Source organism: Zootoca vivipara, chromosome 2 (genome assembly GCF_963506605.1).
Source record: "Zootoca vivipara chromosome 2, rZooViv1.1, whole genome shotgun sequence".
Lineage (NCBI taxonomy): Eukaryota > Metazoa > Chordata > Lepidosauria > Squamata > Lacertidae > Zootoca > Zootoca vivipara.
In genome coordinates this window covers 9,176,513-9,201,864 of record NC_083277.1, presented here as the reverse complement: position 1 = coordinate 9,201,864, position 25,352 = coordinate 9,176,513, and the positions used below count along the sequence as shown (strand labels likewise).

General features: G+C 46.8%; 1 protein-coding gene across 2 annotated transcripts in view; it reads left to right on the top strand.

Annotated features, from left to right (window-relative positions):
• Nucleotides 1-25,352, top strand: part of LOC118081119 (adhesion G-protein coupled receptor G4-like) — a 52,814-nt gene that overhangs the window by 16,383 nt on the left and 11,079 nt on the right. The window contains exons 7-18 of one of the 2 annotated variants that reach the window (XM_035107316.2): nt 36-109; nt 1,336-1,354; nt 4,379-4,404; nt 7,732-7,874; nt 9,944-10,076; nt 12,336-12,454; nt 14,682-14,892; nt 19,228-19,393; nt 20,194-20,343; nt 21,411-21,524; nt 23,518-23,563; nt 24,200-24,303. In XM_035107316.2, the coding sequence (XP_034963207.1) occupies nt 36-109; nt 1,336-1,354; nt 4,379-4,404; nt 7,732-7,874; nt 9,944-10,076; nt 12,336-12,454; nt 14,682-14,892; nt 19,228-19,393; nt 20,194-20,343; nt 21,411-21,524; nt 23,518-23,563; nt 24,200-24,303 (1,305 nt within the window). Of the gene's footprint in view, nt 1-35; nt 110-1,332; nt 1,355-4,378; nt 4,405-7,731; nt 7,875-9,943; nt 10,077-12,335; nt 12,455-14,681; nt 14,893-19,227; nt 19,394-20,193; nt 20,344-21,410; nt 21,525-23,517; nt 23,564-24,199; nt 24,304-25,352 lie in introns of both variants that reach the window. The other variant, XM_035107315.2, reaches the window with a different exon arrangement.

Genomic DNA, 25,352 nt, shown 5'->3' with positions numbered 1-25,352 from the left:
AGCAAACTGTAGTTAACTTTTTCTCTCTCTTACAGTTAATGGGAGTTATACAGTTATTCCATGATCCTGAATTTGTTGTTACAAACCATAACATCAAGGCAAATGCTCGGTGAGTATTTTATTTGTTTGTTTGTTTGTTTTGCTTTCTGCCACTCTTATCAAATATAGGAATAGGTGGTTAGCAAGAATACATTTACAACCAGACTAAAAACTCACATTACTAAGGAGTAGCAGTATGGGCAACGCAGTACTATATTCCAGGGGGAGAGAGAGAGAGAGAGAGAGAGAGAGAGAGAGAGAGAGAGAGAGAGTTCTCCTCCAGGATCTGCTGTCTCTGAGCCAGGGTGGTGTAGTGATCAGGCTCGGACCCAGGAGACGGGGGATCAAATCCCCACTCAGCCCTGAAGCTCACTGGGTGAACTTGGGGCTCCGTCACTGTCTCTCAGCAGTCTAACCTACCTCTCAGGGTTTCTGTGAGGGTAAGAATATCCCACATATATCAGCCAAGTGAGCAGGATGAGGAGGAGGGCAGTGTTTCCATGGAGCTCACTCATTTAAGATGGAACCAACTCTTTTAAGATGCAGGTGTTGGGTGCTTAGCTGAGCAGCTAAGGTCATTGGCCAGGGGTCAGCAAACCTTTTCATCAGGGGGCCGGTCCACTGTCCCTCAGACCTTGTGGGGGGCCAGACTGTATTGGGGAGGGGGTGATGCAAGAGCACCACGAGCCCCGGTGGCTGCTTACCTGTGTCTTGCGAGCGGCAGGGGCTGGCAGCGGAGGGACGATGAGCGGTGTGCGAAATGGGCTCCGGAGAGGGGCTGCTTAATATGGCGGCCGCTCGAGTGCTGCTGCTGCTGGCACCAACAGAGCCCAGCCCCCTTCCTCCTCTAGGCAGGGCGGGGAGGAGCCAGGAGGAGGGAGGGAGGAGCCACCACCACCACCGCTGAGGGAGAGAGAGGGAAAGAACGAGCGCGCTGGCGATTCACATGGCGATTCCCGGACCGTCCGCAGGCTGGATCCAGAAGGCAATTGGGCCGAATCCGGCCCGCAGGCCTTAGTTTGTTGACCCATGGTCATTTCCTTCACAAAGGGACCAGTTTGGCTGCTCCACCAGGTTCCCTCATGCACCCTAGCCTCAAAGATATAGATCACAGGTTTTGGAAGGAACTCAGGGTTACATCCAGACTGGACCCTCCCCCCCCCCCAGCCCATAATACTATGCAGGGTTGCTCAGCGTCCTCCCCTCTCATACTGATGTTTGCCTCTTTTTTCCTGTTTCTGTCTGTTCTGTATGTCCTGTTCTCCCCCCCCACTGCTTTTTGATTCCACAAAGGAGGGAGCGCATGAAAACTGGGGTATGTATGCATTTTATGCGCCATAGTTTGCACCAAGCCTCTTCACCTTCTTACGTAAAATAGTCACTTGGGTGTTGTTTTCCTCTTTTCTTCAATCTTTTTGCACCGCATGCTTTTAGGAAATTAGTTCTCACGGGGGATTGCCATGGCAGCAGTAAAGGATGCGCCATGGCAACTGGTTTGAGGAGGTTTAATGGTAAACATGTCTTGCCTTTGTACATTATGCAAAGATAAACAACGGTGGCGTATAATCTTTTACGCAACTGGTCCAGAACAATTCAGCCTGTCACAATTCTCTGCCACTTCCCATTGCCATCAACTGTGGGCCAACAGTAGCCAGAACAGAGACATGATGCTTCCTTATACTGCTGCTTTCCAGGTGTTTGGAACTTTAACTCCCATCAGCCCCAGCCAGAGTAGACAATGGAAAGGCCATCTTAAACCTAATCAGACTTGTAACTAATTTTGCAAGTCCTGTGGTTACCACCAAGAGTAGATGCCCTGCCTTTCTTTTCAGTAACACCTGCCTAGAGAAGATGGGTGGTGTGATGTCATCATGCTTAGAATTCCCTTGCCTGCCAATGGTGAGGAAAGTGTGTGCGTGCGTGTCAGGACAAGGCGGCTCTGAGCACGAAGATGTCGTCTTACCTTCCAAGTCCCGGACTGCAGAATCCGGGACCGGCAGCCGTGTGACACCGGAAGTTGCGTCGACATAACTTCCGGTGTCGCTTTGTCCTTCTATGGGCACCAAAAATGGCCGCCGCGGGCTTCGAAAGTCACTTGTACGCATGTCAGGAAGTGCGTCGACGCAACTTCCGGTGTCACTCCGCCCATCTATGGGCACAAAAATAGGCCGCCGCCAACACCGGAAGTCGCTTCTATGCACTTCCGGACATGCGTAGATGTGACTTTTGAAGCCCGCGGCGGCCATTTTTGGTGCCCATAGAAGGGCAAATCGGAAAGAAAAAAAATGGCCGCCGGCAGGAGAAAATAACGGAGAAAAACGGGAGACGAAGTGATACGGGGGACCACCGGGAAAAGGTAAGTAAAAACGGGGCTTTCCCGAGGAAAACGGGGTACTTGGCAGCTATGGATGTCGTGCCAGGTATTTTCTTTTCCGAGATACAAGATGGACCATTTTTCTCTCCTCCCACAGTCAAGCAGCAGACCATGCTCTCCGAATAGTGCTTGGTTCCCACTGGAATATTGGAATATTGCCTCCTCCCTTTTAGGGTTCCCCCCCCCCCCACACACACACAAATACTTTTTGTGCTTCTGCAGACTTTGAAGTTCTCCCAAGCCTGCTGGTAGCTCCACTTTTGTGTGTGAGTGATGCCTTTCCGTCAGAAATCCGTACGCTGAGAATGAGTTGAGTGGTTAAGAGCGTTCTTGCATCCATTGTAATGTCTGCTTTGCAGCTTACTGGAAACTGTCTTCTTGGTTTCCAGTGGAATTCAAGCATGCATAATATTCTCTGGCCGACACCTCAAATCTTGGAAATATTGTTGTGCTCACTCTAGTCTCTTGAGTGGTGAGAGACTTCAGGGATGCCTGCGGCTGTTGAGAATTGGTTTTCTTACCATGAAGGTCATTGGAGATTGTGGTGTCTTCAAGATATATGGTTTAATCTCCACCTATATACAAACTGACTGTAGAATGGAGGGACTCACAGCATTAACACCCCAACAGATTTTGGTTCTGCATTAGGTCTCCAGGGAAGCCCCAAGTCCAGCTTTGGGTCCAGCACAGAGCAATACAAGCCCCTGTATATCCCGCTTCCAGCCATAGCTGCCAAGTACCCCGTTTTCTCCGGGAAAACCCCGATTTTACTTACCTTTTCCCGGTGATCCCCCGTATCACTTCGTCTCCCGTTTTTCTCCGTTATTTTCTCCTGCCGGCGGCCATTTTTTTTCTTTCCGATTTGCCCTTCTATGGGCACAAAAAATGGCCGCCGCCGGCTTCAAAAGTCGCATCTACACATGTCCGAAAGTGCATAGACGCGACTTCTGGTGTCGGCGGCGGCCATTTTTTGTGCCCATAGATGGGCGGAGTGACACCAGAAGTTGCGTTGACGCACTTCCTGACATGCGTACAAGCGACTTTCGAAGCCGGTGGCGGCCATTTTGGGTGCCCATAGAAGGGCAGAGCGACACTGGAAGTTACGTTGACGCAACTTCCGGTGTCACACGGCTGCCGGTCCCGGATTCTGCAGTCCGGGATTTGGAAGGTAAGCTTCCAGCATCAGCCAAAACTCACAAACACACAGGTCTCCTTGGCCTATTCTCCCTCCTAGGATGATGTGGCATCCTGCCTGTTGTCTCTATGCCTCTATTTGTCTCTATGGCAACAGAGCAGCCTCTTTGGACATGTCAGTGGTGGTACTTAACTAGACAACTAAAGTTATTACCAGTATCTTACAAAGAAAGTGGTCTGACCAGTTTAGTGGCCTTTTCTGCTAGATTCTAAACTAGAGTAGCAGGCTTGGAATGAATCCACTGACCCCTGGCCCCGATCTTGTAACATAATAAATGGTTTTTGTTTTTGTTTGCTTCGTAGAATCTGCCTTTCCCGTCCTCAGGTACATCCATTTTTCAAAACTGGCTGTTCCTCCCCCCCCCCAAGTCCCTAAAGTCACCCTTTTGAGATTTCCTGTATCCAAGGAACCTGAAATTGCTTTAAAATTAAATTGCTCCAAATGTTCTAGGAGAGCTGAGTGACTTTCAGTTTTTCCTCATCACAGAGTGAAAAACTGCAGATGGCAATTATCAGAGCATTTAATAGCCAAACTAAGGGACTACTCAAAATGCTGTCTGATGTCAGAGAAACATGGTGTCCTTCCAAAGGCATTCATGGCACACGGAGGCCAATTGATGTTAGAATATTTCATTGTAACAAGTATGAGCTAATCAGCTGCCTTTCTTCTGCTAAATCATCTTGATTGAGCTCTTGCACTTAAGATATCATTCCTTAGTAATCACATCTTTTTGAATGTTTTTTTTTTACTTTGCATATTGTGAACTGAAGAGAGATGAAAAGCTGGCTCCTGAAAGGTAAGCTGTTCATTTTCCTCGAGTAGTAGCTTCTATACTTTCTGCCTCCGGAAAGTGATTTGCACATTTACTGTGCTCATGCTGCAAAATCTACATGCACATTGCAAAGGATTCTGGGCTATGTTGCCACAGACCTCACCATTAACCCATGTAATGTCGAGCGCTTAGAACGCGCCACAAATGCTTCCAGGAAGTGGCATGTTGATGAAGAGGGGGTGGTTTGCACCCGTCCTTACTCAGGAGCTTCTCCACCATGAACTGCCTTGTAGTGGGCCAGGGACAAATGTCTGTGCTTGACCATCAGACAGGGGCTGAGTCCCAAAGCAAGCAGAGAAGGGTCAGAGGAGAGACCCTGCTTGAGAGGGTCAGGAAGGCTAGAAGCAGTTGCTACTCAAAGGCAGGCAGCTGTCAGAAAGGGGCAGCCAACATAATCAAGAGGATGGAGCGCCTCCCCCATGGGAAATGGTTGCAGAGTTTAGCGCTTTTTAGAGAAAAAGTGCATCCATGGTGTACAAACAGTGGATGGAGAAAAGCTTTTCTTTCTCATAACATTGGAAGCGGAACGTTGGCAGATTTGGGACAGATGAAAGGAAGGCTTTCTTCACACAGGGCATAGCTCATAGCTTATTCAAGCCCCTTCGCCACGACAAGGCATTGATCCATGAAGGGGAGGGCATTGTTGAAAGGATGGAAATGGTTCCAACGGCAGGCAGTGATGGCCACCGGATTGGATGGCTTTAAAAGACAAATGCTTGGAGGAGGAGACGGCTGTCGATGGCTGCTCACCATGATGGCTATGCTCTGACTAGAGGGACTAGGCTAGTCCCCTAAAGGGTCCAAGAACCTCCTCAAAGCCTACCCAGCTTTAGGGAAGGAGGCAGCAGTGCCCTTCAGCTCTCTATATTGGACCAACAGGCCAAACCCTACGCCAAAGGATAAATGGACATAAATCTGTCATCAGGAATCACAAGATAGAGAAGCCAATAGGAGAACACTTCAGTCTCCCAGGACATTCAATACAAGATCTCAAAGTAGCTGTCTTATTACAAAAGAATTTCAGAAATAGACTGGAGAGAGTAGTTGCTGAATTTCAACTTATTACTAAACTGAAAACTATGGTCTGAATAGAGACATTGGATTCTTGTCTCATTACATATGCTAAAGCTATTTTTGGTCATCTGTATACTATCCCTTGCTTTTTCCTGTAGGGCTAATTACAGTTGTTAACAGCCCTCAACAGGTTTACCATACCCATTGAGTCAATCAACCATCTCCTACTACCCTTCTTGGAAACACCCCACCCCACTCTCCCACTATATATAAGGGTCTGGTGACTTCTGTTTCACTGTATCCGAAGAAGTGTGCATGCACACAAAAGCTTATGCCCAGAACAAACTTAGTTGGTCTCTAAGGTGCTACTGGACAAGTTTTTATTTATTTAATTTATTTCAACTACGTCAGACCAACATGGCTGCCTACCTGAATCTAGTGCTCTGAATGTGTTTTAAAGGTGTAAGGCAGGGGTCAGCAACCTTTTTCAGCCGTGGGCCGGTCCACCGTCCCTCAGACCATGCGGTGGGCCGGACTATATTTTGAAGGAAAAAAATGAACGAATTCCTATGCCCCACAAATAACCCAGAGATGCATTTTAAATAAAAGCACACATTCTTCTCATGTAAAAACACCAGGCAGGCCCCACAAATAACCCAGAGATGCATTTTAAATCAAAGGGCACATTCTACTCATGTAAAAACACGCTGATTCCCGGACCGTCCGTGGGCCGGATTGAGAAGGCGATTGGGCCGCTTCCGGCCCACGGGCCTGAGGTTGCCTACCCCTGGTGTAATGCGTACTCAGCCTGAGCTAGATGAAACAATGGTCCAACTTGGTACAAGGCAACCTCCTGTGTTTCAAAAGGAACTCGTCCACCCCAGCATCTTTTCCCAGTAAATAAGCACCATGGAAATCCATAGGACTGGCTGACTCAATGGAGAATAATAATAATAATACTAATAATAATAATAATAATAATAAACATTATTATTATTTCTACCCCGCCCATCTGGCTGGTTTTCCCTAGCCACTCTGGACGGCTTCCAACAAAATATTAAAATACATTAAAACATCAGCCATTAAAAACCTCCCTAAACGGGGCTGCTTTCAGATGTCTTCTAAATGTCATATAGTTGTTTACTACTTTGGCATCTGATGGGAGGGCGTTCCAAAGGGCGAGAAGATTACCATTGTCAGAAAGAAGACTGGAACCAACCGTCAGAAAGGACTTAATGTGAAAACCGTGTTAAAGCCCCTCGGAAGTTATGAGAGATGCTCCTCCTCCTTTTCCAAACTGGCTCCATCATTAGTGTGTTAGTGCTGGTGCAGTTTTACCATTTCTAGACAAAGAGACGGAGTTGACGGGATGTTCTTTGGCAACCAGGGGCGTACCCAGGATCAAAACTGGGGGAGGGGCAAGAGAGGGGAAGAGAGAGGGAAGGAAGGAGGGAGGGAGGGAAAAGAGAGAAGGAAGGAAGGAAGGAAGGAAGGAAGGAAGGAAGGAAGGAAGGAAGGAAGGAAGGAAGGAAGGAAGGAAGGAAGGAAGGAAGGGGTGGGTGGGAGAGAGAGAGAAGGAAGGAAGGAAGGAAGGAAGGAAGGAAGGAAGGAAGGAAGGAAGGAAGGAAGGAAGGAAGGAAGGAAGGAAGGGGTGAGAGAAAGAAAAGGGAGGGAGAGAGAGAGGGGGAGAGAAAGGAAGAAATAAAGAGGGGGGAAGGAAGGATGGAGCTCCCGTCCGCCCCGCCCCCCAGCTCAGGCTGCTGCTCCCCCCTCCCACGTTCCTGTCGCTGGCTGCAGCTGCGGAGGGGGCGGAAACAGCCCGATCTCAGGCTGCTTCTCGCCCTCCCCACGTCCCTGTCGCTGGCTGCAGCCGCGGAGGGGGCGAAAACAGCCCAATTTCCATAACCCGCAGCAACTTTTCCCCTTCAGTTTTCGGAGGGAAAAAGTGCGGGTTATGATCTGTAAAATACGGAATTTTTTTTTGCTTGGGGGGGCAGCTGCCCCCCCGCCCCTCGCTGGGTACACCCATGTTGGCAATAATACCCTTTGAGCTTAATGTCCCTGTGACTGTATAATAAGTGGCATCCTCTGAGCCAGAAGAACCTCCCCTGATCCTTGATGTGTGAGGGTTCCCTTCGTGACTTCAGAGATGAGGTAAATGCTCTCTGCACTGGCTTAGGGGCAAAGGTAGAAGTCTGTATTGGAAAGAGATGCCAAGGTTGAGCCCCAATGGAAAGCGCAAGCCTTCCAAGGGTTGTCTGTCTGTTGTGCTTTCAGCTTTTCCTCAAAGTCTGTCGTCAAGGCCACATCTCACCAACCCAGAGAAAACATCAGGAAAATGTTACAGGATACTTTGAGTGGCAGTCATACTGAGAAGCCTCTTTCCATGGAATCTAAAGATGTCGCTGTTGTTCACTTTGGTAATGTATTCATCAGATTTAAGCTGTTAAATCGAGGTTGGCTTATTTGTGCTGTTTCACATAGTGTTGCATGGATGGATGGATGGATGGATGGAAAGTGTGTGTGATAATAATAATAATAATAATAATAATAATAATAATAATAATAATATAATTTATTATTTATACCCCGCCCATCTGGCTGGGTTTCTCCAGCCACTCTGGGCGGCTTCCAACAGAATATTAACATACAATACTTTTCTAATACATTTTTCAGTTTAGCAATTTATTTACTGCTAAACCCCTCAGCCTCTAAGCCAGGCATCCCCAAACTGCGGCCCTCCAGATGTTTTGGCCTACAACTCCCATGATCCCTAGCTAACAGGACCAGTGGTCGGGGAAGATGGGAATTGTAGTCCAAAACATCTGGAGGGCCGAAGTTTGGGGGTGCCTGCTCTAAGCGCTTTATAGTAGAAAACCAGGAGGGGATATACAGGGGGCAAAAAACCTTCTTTGAAATGCCTGCTGAGAACAAACAGTTGTTAGACTTAAGGCTTGTTTGGTTTGTTGTCAGCCCCTTTGGGCACAATTCTGTGGGAAAGTGGCACACTAGTAAACAGATGGTGGTGGTTTCGTAATACTGACCATCCCCCAAGGAGCGCAAAACAGCACACCTAGTTTCCTGTTCTCACAATGACCCTGCGCGGTAGGCTAGGCTGAAAGATGGTGAACAGCGCAAGATGACGCAGTGAGCTTTGTGGCTGGGAGGGGATTCGAACCCGGCTGCCTGCGGCCTCAAGGCTCAGTTGAACAGAGGTCAGGTGAGGGGTGTAGCCCTGCCGCAACATCTGTTGCTGTGAACATGCCCGTTGCTGCGCTCTCACCGATAAAGGAATTGCTGGGCTGCAATTCTGCACTTTGTGCCCTCAAAGGAAAAGGAAAACACAATTTTCATTGTGGTGGGTGTGAGCAGTGCCCTGGCCAATGTAAATCTGTGTGTATGAAGAGATCTCTTTACCATCTCCTGGTAAATGGACTGTTGTATATATACAGTGGTACCTTGGTTCTCAAATGCCTTGGTACTCAAATGCCCTAGTTCTCAAACACCGAAAACCCAGAAGTAAGTGTTCCATTTTTTGAACGTTTTTGGGAAGCTGAACATCCGATGCAGCTGTCAGCTATTGTTTCTGGGGCACCTGCACCAATCAGAAGCCACGCCTTGGTTTTCGAACCTTTCGGAAGTCAAACGGACTTCTGGAACAGTTTAAGTTTGGCGCTTTTGCTATTTATTTTGTGTGCTTTTTTTCTTTTGAGGCTTTTTTGGTTAATTTGTTTTTGTGACTGTGTGGAACCCTGTTCAGCTACTGATTGCTTGATTGTGTAACTGCGGAAATGGATAAAAGGCCCACATCCAAACAATTACTATCATCAGTGCAGTTGAGAAAAAAAAATTAATTTAAATTTGTATCTTCTACAATACTGTCTTATTTATTTTATAGTACAGTACATTGATGATTGCTTTCATTTAATGGATCAATGGTCTCGTTAGCTAGTAAAATTCATGTTACATTGCTGTTTTAGGGATTGTTTTAAACGTTTGGAACGGATTAATCCGTTTTGCATTACTTTCTATGGGAAAGTGTGCTTTGGTTTTGGAACGCTTTGGTTTTGGAATAGACCTCTGGAACAGATTAAGTTTGAGAACCAAGGTACCACTGTATATGAAGAGATCTTTTTACCATCGCCTGGTAAATTCACTGTTGCATATACTGTATACAATTCAACAGCAGTATACTGTGGATGCAATGGGAGTTTTAGAAGTAAGTTAAGACAATTGCATGCAGGGCTGGACTAACTGCTATCAGCCATGACAGCTAGAATATCCACTTTTAGAAGCCGGCTGCCCTGATTGTTCCGGGCAGCAAAACAGGGGAAGGGCTCTTGCCTTCATGCTCTGGAGGTTGTTGGGGAAAAGGATGCTGGATTGGCTGGGATGACTTTCAATAAGCTAGGTAAAAATTGAATGGCACCTAAATATTAGAATCTAGTGAACACAGGGATTGGCTCTCATTGTCTGCTCTTGCCCCAAGACCCAAAGACGTGCTCTCAGCACACACCACCATCCAAATACAAGGGGACCTACGAGTGGCTGGAGACAGCTCCTGCCACTGTGGCATCTCAGTCCTGCAAGATGAATGGAGACCAGCTTGCTAGCAGAGCGTGGTGAGTTGTGGGTCCTTCTCTCTTTCTCTCCCTCAACCTCAACACATTTCACCTGTATGAATGCATTTATACCCCACCTTTCTGTGAAGGTTCATAAGGCAGTTTACATGAAAGCAACAGTGCTTTCAAGGCCTTTTACAATACAAGATTATTATTATTTTTAAATAATATTCATTAAGTTTTCCATTTTTAACAATCCAATAAAAGCCACACTAAAAGCATTCCAAATTATAAAATAATCGAACGATCAAAATTTTATGCCAAAGTAGTTCCAATAAGACATTCTGATGTTGATCTTTCGTTTGTTTTTAACAGCTTCTGAGTTTGTCTAGCAAGTGGATTGGACCAATATAGTATGATTCTGTGTGGAGAAAATTCCTTCATGTTTATTTTCTTTGTTTCCGTCTTTGTACTCCGACAGTCTGTCCGTGGCAGTTCACTTTCACTTCTCACGCCTGTAATTTCCACTGTGACACATCCCGAGCTAGAGGAAATCTGGCTTTCTGCCATTGGTACCAGGCATATATCCAAACTTCTTTGTTTTATCTCCTTCCAAAACAAATAAGCCTGTACTTTAGCTAGAAAACATAATTTCCATCATCTATTCTTTTATCGATCAGTTAATTCTGTAGTTAAACCATAATCATAACAATAATGAAGTACAATAATGAAGCACAAGCAGAAGGGGATGACAGAGGATGAGATGGTTGGACAGTGTTCTCGAAGCCACCAACATGAGTCTGGAAACGACTAAATGACTAAACAACAACAATGAATTGATCTTTCTTTTCAGTCCCGCTTGCATACTCAAACAATCAGGCAGCCAGTCCTTCCAGGGAGATTTCAAATAGAAAATATATCAAAAAGAAAGAATGGAGGCTCACCTTCCATTCAAACATACCAGTCCCATGATGATAATAATCCTTCTTCCACTCAAATCCCTTGGCACCCCAGTGGCTGAATCAGTTAACAGAATACTTTATCTCCCCTCGCTCAGAGCATGCCTGTTAATTAAGTCCAAATTTCATCTTAAAAAGCAGGTGTTCATTGCTCATGGCGACAGCTTTGGAGAGTTGCCAAAGTAACGCAGGGTGCTTTACACCCAGCCTGCCCTGCCCCCTCATTCCTTCCGGACTGGGAGCAAGTGTTCGGCGATCTGTGGGTAAACCCTGGGGGGTTTGGGAGGATGATTACTCCCATCTCATCCTCAAAATATTCCGTGCGAGACGGCTCTGATGTAATGGGCAGCCATTCGCCATGGCAGCCAAACAGGAAGACAATATTAAATGCATAGACCCAAATGCATAGAGTTGGAGTCTTCCAGTCCAACCCTCTGCAATGCAGGAATCCCAGCTAAACAATGCCTGACAGGTGGCCATCCAATCTCAGCTTGTTGTTTAGTCATTTAGTCGTGTCCGACTCTTCGTGACCCCATGGACCATAGCACGCCAGGCACTCCTGTCTTCCACTGCCTCCCACAGCTTGGTAAAACTCACATTGGTAGCTTCGAGAACACTGTCCAACCATCTCATCCTCTGTCGTTCCCAACATCAGGGTCTTTTCCAGGGAGTCTTCTCTTCTCATGAGGTGGCCAAAGTATTGGAGCCTCAGCTTCACGATCTGTCCTTCCAGTGAGCACTCAGGGCTGATTTCCTGAAGAATGGATAGGTTTGATCTTCTTGCAGTCCATGGGACTCTCAAGAGTCTCCTCCAGCACCATAATTCAAAAGCATCAATTCTTCGGCAATCAGCCTTCTTTATGGTCCAGCTCTCACTTCCATACATCACTACTGGGAAAACCATGGCTTTAACTATATGGACCTTTGTCGGCAAGGTGATGTCTCTGCTTTTTAAGATGCTCGGCTTAGTAACCTCCAATGAAGGATGGTCTACCATGTTCCAAGGTTGTCCCTTCCACTGTTGAAGGGCTCTTAACTGTCAGAAGGGTCTTGCTGACGTCGAGTAGGAATCTCCTTTATTGTAAATTGAAGCCATTAGTTTGTGGCCTACTCTCCAGAGCAGGAAAAAACAGGCTTGCTCCCTCTTCCATGGGAAGGTCCCTGTGATATTTTAAGATGGCTCTCATCATGCTTCTATGCAACCCACCTCTGTGCTCTCTGAAGCCTGCGACCGCTGTCCTTGTTCCCCTGGCCCAGAATGATACATCATGGTTCCTGGCAGCCCTGCTTAAAATATAATAAAAGTAATGCATGCTCTTAATTTCTCTTGGTTTCACTTTCTCTCCTTTACATTTTAAAGCTTGATTAATATCAACACGGGAAATGCTTATTGGAGGAGACAAGACCTGACTCTGTGCCAGCTGGTGCAAAAGCTACCTGATAATATTATGGAACTGAAAAACATGACCATCACAGTGGGTAAGTGGGTTATCTTTGCTTAACATACAATCATAGAATCGTAGAGTTGGAAGGGGCCCCCAAGAGTAATCTAGTCCAACCTGCTGCAATGCAGGAACCTCAACTAGATTAAATATGACAGATGACCATCCAACTTCTGCATAAAAGCCTCCAAGGAAGGAATGTCCACCACCACCACCTGGGAGAGACCATTCTGCTGTTGAACCATAGCTGCCAAGTCTCCCGTTTTCCCCGGGAAAACCCCTTATTTACTTATCTTTTCCCGGTGGTCCCCCGTATCACTTCGTCTCCCGTTTTTCTCCGTTATTTTCTCCTGCCGGCGGCCATTTTTTTTCTTTCCGATTTGCCCTTCTATGGGCACAAAAAATGGCCACCGCCAGCTTCAAAAGTCGCATCTACGCATGTCCGGAAGTGCATAGACGTGACTTTGGTGCCCATAGATGGCCGGAGCGACACCGGAAGTTGCGTCGGCACACTTCCTGACATGCGTACAAGCGACTTTTGAAGCCGGCGGCAGCCATTTTGGGTGCCCATAGAAGGGCAAAGCGACACCGGAAGTTACATCGACGCAACTTCCGGTGTCAAATGGCTGCCGGTCCCGGATTCTGCAGTCCGGAACTTGGAAGGTAAGTGTTGAACACCTCTTACTGTCAGAATGTTCTTCCAGAAGAAGAAGAAGAGGAGGAGGAGTTTGGATTTGATATCCCGCTTTATCACTACCCTAAGGAGTCTCAAAGCAGCTAACATTCTCCTTTCCCTTCCTCCCCCCACAACAAACACTCTGTGAGGTGAGTGGGGCTGAGAGACTTCAGAGAAGTGTGAGTAGCCCAAGGTCACCCAGCAGCTGCATGTGGAGGAGCGGAGATGCGAACCCGGTTCCCCAGAGTCTACCGCTCTTAACCACTACACCACACTGGATGTTTAGTTGGAATTTCCTTTTATTTTGTAACTGGAAAACCGGGGACACAGGGGTCCTACTCTGCGGAGCAGGAGAAAACAAGCTTGCTCCATCTGCCATGGGACAGCCCTTTAGATATTTGAAGATGGCTATCATCAGGCTTTTGTTCTGGGGGTACTCAAAGGTACACAGTACCGACACCTTTTTTTCTTTAGAAGAAAAGCACTGATTAAATGTGTGGCACTTACTGTAACAGCTTCATGGTGAGTACCGACATTTTCCCCCCTAGAAGAAAAAGCACTGGCTATCATATGTCCTCTCTGTATCCTCTTATCCAGGCATCCCCAAACTTCGGCCCTCCAGATGTTTTGGACTACAATCCCCATCATCCCTGACCACTGGTCCTGTTAGCTAGGGATCATGGGAGTTGTAGGCCAAAACATCTGGAGGGCCACAGTTTGGGGGTGCCTGCTCTTATCCATGATGTCATGAGGTTATTGTTTGTCCGTTCCTTCAAACACCAGGGACAGGGGACCTGAAGATCTCCAGGTGTTGTTTGGCTCCGGTTCTAGCAGCCCATATAACCAATGGTCAGGGGTTTTCAAGACATAGAAGAGAAAGTCCTCTTTCATGCAGCACATGGACTTTGTTGATGCAAGAGGCAGCGATAGCCACCAACTTGGATGGCTTTAAAAGAGGGTTGAAGGAATTCGTGGAGGAGGAGAGGGCTATCGGTGGCTACTAGCCACAATAGCTATGCCCCGCTTACATGGTCAGAGGCAGCAATGTTTCTGAATGCCAGTTTCTGGAAAACTCAAGGGAGGAGAGGGGTCTTGTGCTTAGAGCCAGCAGGCTCTTCTTATGCTCAACTTTGCTAGGAATCTGAACTTGTGCTTACTTCATGAGCATGGCTCTCTGGAGCTCTGTGTGGCTCTCCGGGGGTGGGCTAAACAATGGCTCCAAGTTCTTGGGTGCCCTGCCTGTGGAAAAAAATCACACAAGGTTTGGGAGGATGGAAATCTAGCAAGGAGCCTTGGGATAATGGTGAGAGCCATAAAAATGTGACCAGGGGTTGCCTCACCCGTTCAAGGTCAGGAGCCACAGACCAGAGAACAAGGTCTTTCAGCCCCCTAGGCAAGGCAACTTGTTCAAACAGGTTTCGCAATCCTTATAAGCTTATATCCTTCCGTGACTACCATTCCCAGGTCTGCCTCCTTCGAGAGAAAGAGAGGCATGTTGTTCCCCATGCCAAGGCCAAGACCAAGTAGCCTCCTGGCGATGCCTTCATTCATGAGGAAGAAAAACTTACTTGCATTTTTTCTGTTGCAGAAAACGCCGAGGAAGTGGCAGATCACATTTTGATTCTGCTGAATTCTACTAAGCTGAGTAAGGAAAAAATCGAGGTCCTTGTGAGCAAGCTCACTGATATTGCCAACTGTGAGGAGATCAGTGAGGCGCTGGCGAGGAAAGCCTTACAAATAATAGATATCATTCTGACACAGGCTACCAATGCCCAGGGCTTGCGAGGACACATCAACAGGTAAGGGGGCTTGCCAGAGAATCAGTTGCTACCCACACAGGAAAGAAGGTTCCTTGTGTGACTTTAAAGTGCGACTAGGACAGCCTTTGCCCAGCTGGTTATTCTCCAAGGTTTTTTGTGCTCCTGTTCCCATTTGCCTCCGATGCCTATCAGCCCCCACATTATACAGCCATGCTGGCTGATGGGAGTTGTAGTTCACAAACATTTGGAGGGAATAAGCTTTGCAAAGCCTGGTTAGGGGATTTAATACTCCCTTGTATTAACCCCTTCCCCCCCCCAAACCCCAACCCCAACATTCATAAAGGAAACTTTGTCAGGGAATGGCTAGTGTAGGAGGGCCCTCCTTCATGGCATACAGTCTACATGGAGGAGTCTGGATCTCACAGCATGGTGCTTTCAAGAGGAACTTGTTCCCCACAGCAGTCAAAAGCATCTCTCCCAGCCAGCCTTCAGCCAGCCTGCCCAAGATGGATCTCTCTCTGGGTTCTCTCCTTCTTCTTCCCAGCACACCTATCTAAAGACTCTCTTTTCCTGTCACTTCACACCCAGTTACCCTGGCAACCTTCTTTCTCCCAGGCCCAAGATCCTCTTAGAAGAGCCATCAGCACTTTTTGTCACACTAATGTCTCTAATCCCAGGTAAGGCCCTGACTTTGAAAGGAAACTTAGCCTATACTTTTCCACTGGCCTCCAATCTTCCCTTCACTACTCAAAACAATCAAAATCCCTACCATTTATTAACTTATAGCAGACATGTCCAACCAGTAGATCGTGATCTACCGGTAGATCCCCGACTGATCCTGGTAGATCACGGGACCCTGATCGATTGTGGGATTAAATAAAGTTTACCAAAAGTTAAACAAATAAAAGCTGAAGAACTCTGGGCAATCCTACCACCCCACACAAGCTCCTCCCCCTTCCAATGACAATGGGTAGATCACCTGCCAGTTTTTTTTAATATTGGGAGTAGATCCCAGTCTCTTGGGAGTTGGACGTGACTGATTTATAGGGTTGGGGGTTCCCCACCCCCCAAATCTATAACAATATAGTGGGCACACTATATTGTTGGAATGGAGAAGAACAGAGCAGTGCTGTCACCCTGTATGTTAAAGACAGATTTAATCCTGCAAGCTAGGAATCCCCAAAGGGGCGAATTCTTCCACAGAATCATGGCGGGTGGTGAGACCCAGCCCCAAGAGCAGTGGAAGTGCTATCGTCCCCCTGACGAAAATGCTCAGAATGGGGGAGGCCATTGAATCAAAATGCTGCAACTCATTTAGAGCTTGCTGACTGTGGACCAAATCAATTTTGGCAGCCAGATTCACTCCAAAGGCTGCTGGTTCAACCCTGGACCTAAACCAATCTCATGGTAGCGGGATGAGTTTGGCATATGGAGGCGGTGCCTAAAATTGTCAGGGTCTTTTGAAATGCAATGTGGGCTCCTCAGCCTCTCATTTTTTAACACATGGGAATCAAACGTTATGTGGGGGGGGCGCTATGCGTGTGCTGAAAATAGATAAAATAAAAAGCACTGGGTTGTGTCGTGATTCTCCCCACAGTGTTCCCCCTCCTACTGTAACCTCCCAAGCTGTAGTGATCTGAGTAGCAGCTTTCACACAGCACCTTTTCCCTAGTTAAATTAGGCTGTTTTCTTCCACATCAGGGTCATAGGCAGTACAGGCAGATTCCTTGGGCAGCGGAGACCCAGGGATCCAGACAAGGGGGTGCTCTATCCCTTCCCCTTCACCCTTAGGACAGCTAGATCCACTATGCATGCAAGACATGCAAGCACTTACTAGGAGAGTAGTTTGCAATTGCTACAAGCCGAACTGAAAAATCTGAAGGCTGCTTAAAAAACCTGGACCAAGCAAGTGTCTCTTCTTATTTTTGTTTCTCACTTCAGCACCTTTTCGGGTAGCAGATGGTGTGAAAAACTGTGAAACTGGAGGCAGGCTTCCTAATGCTATGAGGAGGCGACATGTTTTGCTCCTGTCCTCCATTTGCCCACTTAATTCAGTGAGAGCATCAGAAGGGACTGGCTGCTGGAACAGGCAATGGCCCATCAAGTCCAGCATCCTATTCTCACAATGGCAATAATAATAATAATAATTAATAATAATAATAATAATATATTTATTTATACCCCGCCCATCTGGCTGGGATTCCCCAGCCACTCTGGGCAGCTTCCAACAAAAGATTAAAAATACATTAAATGGCTGCCCAGATGCCCCAATGGGAAGCCCACAATCAAGTCTGCCCACCTGTGGTTTCCAGCAACTGGGACTCAGAATCATTGCCGCCTCCAGCTGTGGAGGCAGGGCAGAGCCACCGTGGTCAATAGCCACTGCTCACCTGTGCAAAGTAATTCTACCTGCAGCTCCTTGTGGAGAAAGGAAGAGACTGGAACCTGGACCTGTCTTGCCAAATGCAAGATCGAATCATAGAATCACAGAATCATAGAGTTGGAAGAGACCACAAGGGCCATCCAGCCCAACCCCCTGCCAAGCAGGAAACACCATCAAAGCATTCTTGACATATGCCTGTCAAGACTCTGCTTAAAGACCTCCAAAGAAGGAGACTCCACCACACTCCTTGGTAGCAAATTCCACTGCCGAACAGCTCTTACTGTCAGGAAGTTCTTCCTATTGTTTAGGTGGAATCTTCTTTCTTGTAGCTTGAATCCATTGCTCCGTGTCCGCTTCTCTGGTGCAGCAGAAAACAACCTTTCTCCCTCCTCTATATGACATCCTTTTATATATCTGAACATGGCTATCATATCACCCCTTAACCTTCTCTTCTCCAGGCTAAACATACCCAGCTCCCTAAGCCGTCCCTCATAAGGCATCGTTTCCAGGCCTTTGACCATTTTAAAAGATGGTTCTTTTAAAATTAGATTCAGAAGCAATACAAACCCAAGTGGGTGAGAAAATTAAAGATTTTATTCCAAATAGCAAGCAAAATATACATTACCAAACAGCACTTCAATCTGCCACTGAGAAGCTCTGAAGGAGTGGCGAAGTGTCCCCCAGATAGTCTCTTGGTGCCCAGCTGTACAGCTGATAGACTGTGCTGAGCCATAGCTGCCAAGTTCTCCCTTTTTTTAAGGGAAATTACTTTATGCTGAATAGGCTTCCTCGCGAGAAAAGGGAAAACCTGGCAGCTATGTGCTGAGTTTCTGCTTGACATGCCCCAAAGCTAGATATTTTATAGATCTGTGTCCGTTTGAGCTAATACAGGCCCAACTAGAGGTACTTTACATCAAAAGAGAGCTGCTCTACATCAAAAGACAAAAATGCCAGGCTATACATCAAAGGCTTTGCTGACCAGTGAACATATCAAAGACCTTTTTACAAGGGATATAAAAAGTAATATAGAAACCAGAATCAGGAAGAGATAACCAGAGAGGAAGAGTTGACAATGCCAGATCATTATCTCCTCAAAATTACAATAATCTTCCGCATTATCCACACAGGACCACATCTCCAACTGCAAAAGGGCCAGAAGGGATTGCTCCCCACTCCACCCCCGCATTGACATATCCCAGTGATGGGCAACCTTTTGAGCTGGGTGTGTCAAAATTCGCCCAAAAAAAAAGAGCATAACTCGGGTGGTGTGTCACTTCGAGAAAAAAACCCATAATTTCGTGATATTTATGGTTTTAATAACAAAAATGTATAATTGTAATATATAACTGTATTTAATAAACCAAAAACTAATTTTTTAACCAAACCAAACCAAAAAACCCTTATTTATCACAAAGTGCCCAGAGTTGTTGAGCTTTTTGGGGGGAGCTGCTGACCAAAGTTTTGGAGGGGTTTTTTTTGGGGGGGGGAGAGAGAACAGAAATAAATGACGAATAATACCTTCGCTGGAACTAACACGCAGCACCGACATAGTCTGCCAAAGCACCAAAAAACCCAGCACAGAACGGGTTAAAAAACGAACGCTGTTACACCTAATCATAGTCTGCCAAAGCGCCAGAAAAAACAGCGCAGAAAGGGTTTTACCAGCAACAACAAAAACAAAAAAGGATCCGGGTTTTAACAGCGGAGACAAGCTGTAGTGTGAGGAGGAGCGGGAGAACAAATGGGGGGAAAACAACAACAGCGCGAATGGGCCGGTGGGGCGCGTGCCAGCAGTGAGGGCTCTGCGTGTCACGTCTGACACGCGTGTCATAGGTTTGCCATCACTGACATATCCCTTACATTGTGTATGTTGGTGTAGTAGGGACCAAATAGAATAATACAGGGTCAATAATGAGAGAGAAGGGGATCCCACGGTCTAGTTGTGAGAGCCATAAACAAAGCTCATTTGTTTTGTTCCCTTTGTTGTTTAGCATCCTACAGGTACTGGAACAAATAGGTTTCAAGCTGAAATTCAGTGGGAGAAGTGAGTCCATCGTTCTCCCGCGGCTGGCTTTGGCTCTGTTGCGCCCAGATCCCATGAATTTCCAGGGAGTTGCTTTTGGGGTCACATCCTATGACTCTGCAATGGATCCACAGGTAAGAGGCCCTTCTTTTGACTCTGTCCTTCTGCCCCACGACCGGTTCCTGCCAGATCCAGAGAGCTGCTAAGTCAACGTCTCCCACTCTTCCAGTGAAAAATGGGGTGAAAATGGGCTTTGCTCTCTGGACTATGGCTTAGACCTACATAGGGAACTTGGAAAGGCACACAGGTGTGAGGAGGATGACGATATGTGACCATCTGTAGGTGACCCGGAACTACAACTAATTCAGAATGCGGCAGCTAGACTGGTGACTGGGAGCGGCCGCCGAGACCACATAACACCGGTCTTGAAAGACCTGCATTGGCTCCCAGTACGTTTCCGAGCACAATTCAAAGTGTTGGTGCTGACCTTTAAAGCCCTAAACGGCCTCGGTCCAGTATACCTGAAGGAGCGTCTCCACCTCCATCGCTCTGCCCGGACACCGAGATCCAGCGCTGAGGGCCTTCTGGCGGTTCCCTCGCTGCGAGAAGCCAAGTTGCAGGGAAACAGGCAGAGGGCCTTCTCGGTAGTGGCACCCGCCCTGTGGAACGCCCTCCCACCAGATGTCAAAAAGAAAAATAACTACCAGACTTTTAGAGGACATCTGAAGGCAGCCCTGTTTAGGGAGGCTTTTAATGTTTAATCGATTATTTTATTTTATTTTTCTGTTGGAAGCTGCCCAGAGTGGCTGGGGAAACCCAGCCAGATGGGCGGGGTATAAATATGTTGTTGTTGTTGTTGTGTTGTTGTTGTTGTTGTTGTTATATTTTATCTGGAGGTGACTCTAGCCCCCCAAACATTTTCTCTTCCACGCAGATTGATATCCGCCAGGCACCCTTTGAAATGGCCCTGGCATCCATATTTTTGCCAGAACTGCTGAGGCATTACTTGGGGGCCCAATCCTTTGAGCCAGAAGATCACACAAAGATCCAGTTTTCTTTTTTCGGAACAACTTCGCCGTTTCAGGTAAATGTGGCCACCGCTGAATGGTACAGGCAGATCAGGAAGCAAATGGCAAGAGGAAGCTCCAGAATCTCTCCCTCACACATTTCAGGTTGGCCTTCAGCCTAGTCTTTTGACTGCCCTTCCTTCCTTCCTTCCGATTTTCCACATAGGTTCACAAGGCGGTCTACACAGTTCTCAAAATTCCAAAACAGATCCAAATCAGGCATATCACAATCTCAGTTTCCACATGCCTTATTTTTCGTCAAAGAGGCTGGGGAGAAAGACAGAGTGTGTGTGTCTCTCAAGGTTGCCCCCGAGGCCACCACAGAGATGGCCCCGCTCCTGTCAGGTAGCATTCTCACCTCATGAGAGGATGGTGCCTGGAGAAAGGGCTTTGCTGGCAGATTTTAACAGCTCATGCTGGTGGGGTACATGCAGAGGATATTTGGGAGTCCAGACCACAAACGTTTTTGAGGACAGCTTGAATTGGGCCGAGGAACCATCTGCTAACAGTTGCACTTTAACAGCACTCCTTATAATGGCTAATTTGGATGGCGAGGCCCACCAGAATTGTAGCCCAAGTGAAAATGAGAAGCAAGTAGCACAAAAAATATTTAAAGGGGGTGGAAAATTCTTCCAAATTAGTCCAGCAAGGAGTAAGCATACTCAGTAACTGCAGAATATAGAGTGATAGTTAGGGGGAGGCGGACAAAAACTTTGCTTTCTATATTTAAAAATAAAGTTTTAAGAAACAAAGATTTGATCATCTTTTTGATGGCAGTGGTTGTTTAATTATAGCCAAATATTGGAGATTTTTGGATGTGGACTTATTTGAAATTTGGTGGGTACCGTTCCTTGTTTTTCTTTCCCAAAATTAATAAAAGCAATTTAAAAGGAAAAGAGGAGGTGGGTGGAAGAGGAAGAGCTGGTAGGGTTGACAGTTAATTCAGATCTTTTGCAAATCGCTCATTTAACCAAAAATGTATAAGAGAAAAAGAGGGGTTTTGTTTTGTGTTTTGTTTTGTTTTGTGTTTTGTTTACCAATGGTTGGCTCCCGAGCTGTGAAACATTGCACCTGTCTGTTACAGGAAAAGAATAAAAATCTGATCACCTATGTTGTGGGCGCCAGTGTTGAAAATGTGTCTGTTCAAAACCTCTCGGAGCCAGTGAATATAATTCTACAACATATAAACTCAACGACGGTATAGTATCCTGTTGTCTCCAGTTGCATAAGTGTTGATTCTGCAGCATTAAAGCACATTGATTGCTGGTGGATAGAGATGCTTTGCTTTGACTTGGGGATGATGCTAAAGGCCAGCTGTTGGAATTCAAGAACGCAGGAAGCTGCCTGAACACAGAGCCAGACCAGTGCTAATTCCATATTTTTACACTGACTGGCAGCAACAGCTCTCCAGGGTTTCAAGCAGGGAAAATTCCCAGGCCTACCTGGAGATGCCATCGGGGATTGAACTTGGGAACTTCTGCATGCAAAGCAGACACTCTGCCACTGGCAGACGAAGGTGGGGGCAGGGGGGGCGGTCAGCCACGGGTGACATCGGGGGGTGACATCGCAGTCGCCCCCGCCCCCTGGGACACTCGGCACTCACCACTTGCTGCACACACCCCAGGACGTGGGTCGCTTGCCATGCACCCCACCCAGACATGTGCCACGCCCCCTGACACGCATGCCAGCCACGCCCCCAGATGTACGCTGCTCCCGGTGTCAGAGCAGGTAGCTTTGCCACTGCGCTCTGCTGCTCACATGTGGCCCTTCCCAACTTCTGGAAGCAAAGCACCTCCTAAGCCAGTGGTGGGGAACCTTTTAGAGACCGAGTGCCCAAACTGCATCCCAAACCCACTTATTTATCGCAAAGTGCCAACACGGCCATTTAATATGGGATAATAACGATTGTCTGCATGCGCACATACAAATAAATAAATAAATAAACCCAGCCAGATGGGCAGGGTATGAATTTTTGTTGTTGTTGTTGTTGTTGTTGTTGTTGTTGTGTTTTGCTGTTTGATGAGAGTTTGCCTAAGAACCCCATGAATGCTAACCTCCAGTTCCGTGATGAAGGAAAGGCAGGCTATTGGTGTACGCAGGGGCAGCCATTATGGTGCCCTTCAGATGTTGATGGACTCCCAATCCCACCAGCATGGTGAATAGGCAGAGATTAGAAGTGTTATAATTCAGTAGCATCCATAGCTGCCAAGTTCCGGCCTGAGAAATAAGGGACTCGACCGGAAGTAGCAGACTGGAAGTAGTGCTGCCGCCATTTTGGAACTGGGCGGAGCATGCTCAGAAGCTACTTTTGATGCTGCTCTGCCCTGTTCCAAAATGGCCGCCGCACCAGAAGTCACGCTGCGGCCATTTTGGAACTGGGCAGAGCAGCATCAAAAGTCGCTTCTGAGCATGCTCCGCCCAGTTCCAAAATGGCCACCACGCCAGAATAAACCGGGGGGGGGGGGACAAAAAAATCCATTTTTTCGGCTGGGGACAGCTGGAAAAACGGGGGTTTCCCGGGGAATACGGGAGACTTGGCAGCTATGAGTAGCATCTGCAGAGTACCATGTTGGCTACCCCTATATGAAAGAATAATATCAGCTGAAAGAAGGTACATGCCAGACCACATAGGTCACCTAGAGAAGGAAAAGCACAGGTCCAGGTGGCTTTGCCTTTCCAACCCGTTATTCAGCTCTAAATCAGGATAAACACCATTCAGCCAAAACTGTTGGATTTCAAGCTGGTCTGTAATTTCCAAAATCACCAACTTGAGAGGAGGCTTCTTCAGTAAAGGTGTACCTACTGCCCCTCTCGGAACAGATTTCTTGCTATGTCCTTCTTGCAGAGAAGCACTCACCGCAACCAAGATAAAATCTGAATAATTTGTCCTGCAAGAGAATGCTATCATTATAAATTTTTTGGAGCTAGAGGTACCAATACTGATTTTGGAGGCTGAACTTGCTTGGGGACTAGTAGTACCTGGCTGGCTTTATTTCGTGTGTGCATCCACCTTCGGCTTATTACGGTATCATCATAACAGCTAACAACATAAATATCTACTGTATCTGGCTCTTAACTGATCGGCCTGTCTGTTTTCAATTGTGGCGTGGGGGGGGAGCGGCTGCCCACTTTGCAAACCCCCAGCAACAGCCCTGCCACCACTGTCCTAAGCCATTCCTTTTGCTTTTCAGGGTGATGAGTCTGTGCACTGTGTATTTTGGAACTTTAAGAAGAACGGTGAGTATGAAGGATATAACTAGCTCTGCTCTGGGCCAGAACAAAGGTCCATTTAGTCTGGTGTACTGATTTAACTTATTTAAAACCGGAATGGAGGGCAAAATGTTGGGCTTGCTCCAAAGTGAGTAACTTCAGTATGACCCTCTTTTGTTAAACCCAGAACAAATGTAATATTTAGGTCAAAGACTTCTAGCCAAAAATGCAGCAAATTCAACGTTAGCCGAGAGTTGCATGATTTGAAGGAGTAGCTTGAGGGGAGCTGTAACTGAAATAGTATTTTGATGCGTTCAAATGCGTGTCTGTACTTCAAAGTTCCAGTGCAGCAGCTCTAGGCAGCAGAGAATTATGCCTCTTTTTAAATGGGATGCAGCCAAGCAAAGCACAACTTTCATTATTTCTTTCTCCCACAAGTTTCCCACCACCAATCTTAAGTGGGCGATCTGAGAAGTGCATGGTGGGAGCATGAGAAGCCTTTAGCACTTCTCCACCCCTCCCTGCGATGGTTGCAGCTAAGCCCCAAGTCAGCATGAGGCTCTGCAGAGAGTCACACATCCCCCGTGTTCTGTTGGGAAAGATCTATAAATGGTGAGGGACAAGTAACTACAGATGAAATATCGTCTCTTCTCTGCTGCACAGATAACCAAGGAGGCTGGGATACATCAGGGTGTGAGGTACAACGCACAAATTCAAATTACACAATCTGCAACTGCAGCCACCTCACCCATTTTGGAGTCTTGCTGGTAAGCTTTTGTCACTGTCGTGTCAGAACCAATTGCCCTGTGTGGTTCCTGCAAAGGACAGCACGGAATGTCTCCTTTCGTTCAGTTCTATAGCTGTATTCAGTGCTGAAATATACTCGGACGCCTGTAGTGACTTCATGCTCTTTATTGCAGCTTGTAAAACAGTGAATGAAATCCTCCCCCCCCCCCAAACCTCAGGCTTTTATATACATTATTTACACAATGAGTCCCGTCTGATTGGTTGATTTTGCTTCCCTCCTGGAGCCTGATTGGTCTTTTCCTGCAGGCCAATCAGTTGTTGCATTCCAGGATGCTACCAGCCTAATAGGCTGATTAACTTCTTCCTGGAGCCTGATTGGTCTTCTCGTGCAAGCCAATCAGTTGTTGCATTCTAGGATCCAAGCTTAGTACAAAACAATAACAATAACAATAACAATAATAATAATAATAATATTTATACCCCGCCCATCTGGCTGGGTTTCCCCAGCCACTCTGGGCGGCTTACAACAGAAAAATGAAATAAAATAATCTATTAAACATTAAAAGCCTCCCTAAACAGGGCTGCCTTCAGATGTCTTCTAAAAATCTGGTAGCTGTTTTTCTCTTTGACATCTGATGGGAGGGCGTTCCACAGGGCGGGCGCCACCACTGAGAAGGCCCTCTGCCTGGTTCCCTGCAACTTGGCTTCTCGCAACGAGGGAACCGCCAGAAGGCCCTCGGTACTGGACCTCAGTGTCTGGGCAGAACGATAGGGGTGGAGACGCTCCTTCAGGTATACTGGACCGAGGCCATTTAGGGCTTTAAAGGTCAGCACCAACACTTTGAACTGTGCTCGGAAACGTACTCCCCCCCCCAAAAAAATGTTTAGGGGTACTCTCATTTTGACTCAAGAAAATCACCATTTTATAGTTCAAATTGGGGGAAATAAATACAGTAAATGGACAAAAGTACAAAGATTCGCAAAATGTTTAGGGGTATGTGTTCCCCCCGCATCCCCCCAGAAAAAAAAAGCACTGGTTGTATTTCTTTTAAAATCCTATCTTCAACAT